The sequence below is a fragment of the Pterocles gutturalis genome, unplaced genomic scaffold (genome assembly GCF_000699245.1).
Source record: "Pterocles gutturalis isolate BGI_N339 unplaced genomic scaffold, ASM69924v1 scaffold5441, whole genome shotgun sequence".
Taxonomy (NCBI): domain Eukaryota; kingdom Metazoa; phylum Chordata; class Aves; order Pterocliformes; family Pteroclidae; genus Pterocles; species Pterocles gutturalis.
Window position 1 is genome coordinate 642 of NW_010097665.1, and position 3719 is coordinate 4360.

The 3719-nt window shown below is 35.4% G+C and overlaps 1 protein-coding gene across 1 annotated transcript in view; it reads left to right on the forward strand.

Moving 5' to 3' along the window:
* Window positions 1-735: 735 nt before the first annotated feature.
* Window positions 736-3719, forward strand: part of GALK2 (galactokinase 2) — a gene marked incomplete at its 5' end in the record, with an annotated part of 45046 nt that continues 42062 nt past the window's right edge. Inside the window, one exon of the mRNA XM_010081345.1 lies at window positions 736-866. Within this exon, the coding sequence (XP_010079647.1) occupies window positions 736-866 (131 nt within the window). The remainder of the gene's footprint in view (window positions 867-3719) is intronic.

Below are 3719 nucleotides of genomic sequence, written 5' to 3' on the forward strand. Positions count from 1 at the left end.
AAGACACTGTAAGTAAAAGGATCCTGCAAAACATCTTTAAAAATTAATTAGTCCATTGTGCAATTAATGATAGTTTTTAATCTTGGTGTTATGTGAACATACCATATAAATTAAATAGACAACGTATGCCAGCTGGGAATTATTCCTAAGAGAGATTATGTCTACTACATGAATTCTCTATTTGAATGCTATTTTATGTGTTGTATGTAACTGTATTAATGTTTATTTAAATATTATTATTATCTTACTGGAAAAAGGTCCAGAAACTTTATAAAAAAAAAATTTCCACCACAAGCCTTATCTAGTGGCTAATTAATCACCCATATGAACAGAGGAGATCACATAATGAGGAATCATCTGGTGCCTTTATCTCTTTCAGTCACCAGTTAAATGTGATTGATTTAACTTAATTTTTTGTACTGTCAAAACAATATTGAATAATGTGGCTGTTCTCATTGCTGGACAATAATCTACATAGTGTTTTTAAAATTTTTATAAGCCAATGTTAAAACATGAAGATTTATAAATAGAGGCAATAGGTAAAATAGCTAAAGAAAACAAAACTTTTGTGCAGCAATATGAAATGGAGGAAATGCACCCCAAACTGTAAATAAGAGGAGTTGAGACTATACTCAGAAATTGTCTTGTACAGTAAACAACACTGAACCCCTGTAGAAGCCCTGTTACTGCTATTCTAGAAAGAATTATTCCAAAATATTTTAATTGTCTGTTTCTCTGGTAGGAGAACATATAGACTACTGTGGTTATGCTGTGCTTCCTATGGCTATAGAACAAGATATACTGATTGCAGTAGAACCTGTAAAAACTCAAGTTGTGCAACTGGCAAATACCAATTCTTTGTACTTGTAAGTAATTACTTTGTTTATTCACTCATTTTTTTTGAACCACTTTATGCAATTGCAATACAGGTTAACTTTTTAGAGATCTGACAAACTTCCATTGCAATATAGAGTTTAATTGTGTAAAATGAATGATATAAGCAGATGGTATCCCATTGACTATATGCTGTGCATATTAGTTCAGAGCAGTAGGTTTGCTGCTTCTGTCTGTCTCCCACCTGTTTGTTCAAATTTCTCATGAACCATCTGATTTTTCTATCTTTATAAAAGTGCAGACCTGTCTTCCCTTCTTTTAGCTCATCTTTCCTGATGTAATCCCCATAATTGGCAGCAGTTCAGTTTCTCCTGAAGAAGGGAGTAAAATGTTTTGTAATCAACTACTGCATATGAAAGCAAGCTAACACTCCCTTGCTCTGGGAGAACCTGGGGCTGTGTTTTCACAACAATGGCTTTAGCAACACCCCTGTCTCAAAGGATCTGGATTCCCTCTCTTCCTCCACAGCTGCTTGTTTGCAGAATCATAGACTAATTTACGTTGGAAGGGACCTTTGGAGATCCCTTGTAACCATCTTGATGGCCTTCTGCTGGATTCCTTGCAGTTTGCCAGTGTCTTTCTTGTACTGGGAAACCCCAAAACTGGACACAGTATTCTAGCTATGATCTCACAAGTGCTGGACATAGGGAAACAATCCTGCCATTCTTTTCAACTAAGCCACATTTTTCTGCCTCCTTCCTTGTAACAGACTGGTATTTGTGTGGTTGCATGGCAGTTCAGATCAGGTCACTCATCCACATGAACTTCTGTGGGCATTTTGCAAAAATCAGAATCAGCACAAGCTTAGTTTGGCCCTTTTTTATTAAGTCATCGGTTTAAGCCAATGGTAAATTACTCCCTGAAAGCACAGTGTGTGGCAGGACAGGAGCAGGAACATACTGCCAGAATTAGAACTATTTAAGCACATATTCCCACGGAAAGCTCAGTTTGTTATAATTTATCTTAGGGTAAAGTGCACTATTCACTAATTTTTTGCCTGGTTAATTTTCTGTCATTTTAGTGAATTGAATTGCCATGCAGTCAGCACTAGAGCTGACTTGGGGTAAACAGTGCGAATACGCAGTGGTGAGCAGGGGGAAAGGAAATGCAAGATGTGGGAGGGACCTTTCTCTTCTTTTAATAGCAACCTCCAACAGGGCTTAAGCTGTATTGCAAAACCATTCAGCAAGAGGCAGTAGTTCCAGAATTATAATAGCTTTGATTAGGAAAAGTTGTTATAATGGATACTAAATAAAGCAGTAACTAAAAGGTAAACATTTTTACTTGGTCTTTAAGGACATTACATCACAACTGATGTTGAGTTCCTACCAAATCTAGAATTACAGCCTTTGAATTCAAATTGCATGTACAGTCACTATATTTTTATATCTGCCCTGGTTTCAGTTCGAAATCATATGTTTTAAATCATAAACCAAGAAGAGGTCTCAGAATACAGCATTAAGCATCTCTGTTTTGGTGAGACACTGTTGCTTAAAAACAAAGCTAAAACATGCCCATAATTTCATAACAAAGAAATATTTTTCAACACTTTGAATGTTACACCACATAACAAAACTGTTGACAGTATATCTTTTTTTCCCAGCCTGTTCCACTTGTAGATTTATGCCTGTAGTGAATGCATATATATAGGCCTTTGGCGAACAAAGACTAACCATAAGCCTCTGTAGAATCACTATTTCCTATTTCATTCTTGTTCTGTGAACTGGTAAAATGTGTAACTGTTCTGTACCCCTCTTCCACCCTTATAGTTCATGTTAACTTTTAGGAAAAACAGAAAAGAGAACAGGTTGTAAGAAAAAACCACCTATGTGTTTTTCATCATAAACCATCTCAACTAATCAGATGCCTTTTATGTTATTTGGGCTAAAGCAGTGTTCAAAAGTTACAGTCTTCTGAAGTTCCTGATACCCTCCCTTCACATGACATCTTTGTAATTGAGAAGTACGTGTACAGAGAATATCTGACGTGATACTTCTCAAAATGGCTTCAGAAATACCAGAGGCTTATAATTATCACTTGTTTTACATCTGGTGGTAAAACCTGAAAATCTTTTTTTTTTTTTTAAATCAGATTTTTTTTACAGAGGACTCCAACAGATAACTGAACAAATTGACAAGACAATGAGGTTCTGTGAGAAAGAGCCAGATAGGTTTCCCAAAAAGAAGGATTAATTGTTATTCAAGCACTAAAAAGCACCTCAGCCACATGTTTTTTTCACACTACTCAATGAACTCACCTCTTCTAATTATATAGAAGAATTGGAATGCTTATATTTAGCCTTGGAGGAGCAGCAAACTTTCCCAACAATCCTATAAAACAGAAAGGTTGGAACAGACAGTATCAGTATTTTTACTTTATTGGTATGTTTTTCCCATTTTTAAATTTTATTTTATTATAAAGTTCTCATATCAAACTGCCTACCTTCCAGTCAGAGGATTGAAGGCAAGCCTGAAGATCTACTGATTCAAGACAAAGCTTGGCATTTAGGAATTGGTTTTTATAACAAACTGAATATGATAAAAAAAATAGACTGAAGGATTCTGGGGATCTTGACAGTCCCATCTTCTGTGTTTGTGTGAATTATGTCCATATGAAAGATGCCAAAATCAAAGGCAATTTTTCTTTCACTTTCTGTGCAAGAAGGTTGCAGAAATGAGCGAAAAGCATTTCAAGAAGTCATTTTCATTTCTCTTGAGAACTAGCAAATACAATCATAGCGCATGTCTTCTTGTTCATTGAAGGTTTACTTTGTCCAATTGTATAAAGAGAATTACAGAGATAAAATATTTTAGAACTCTTTTTTG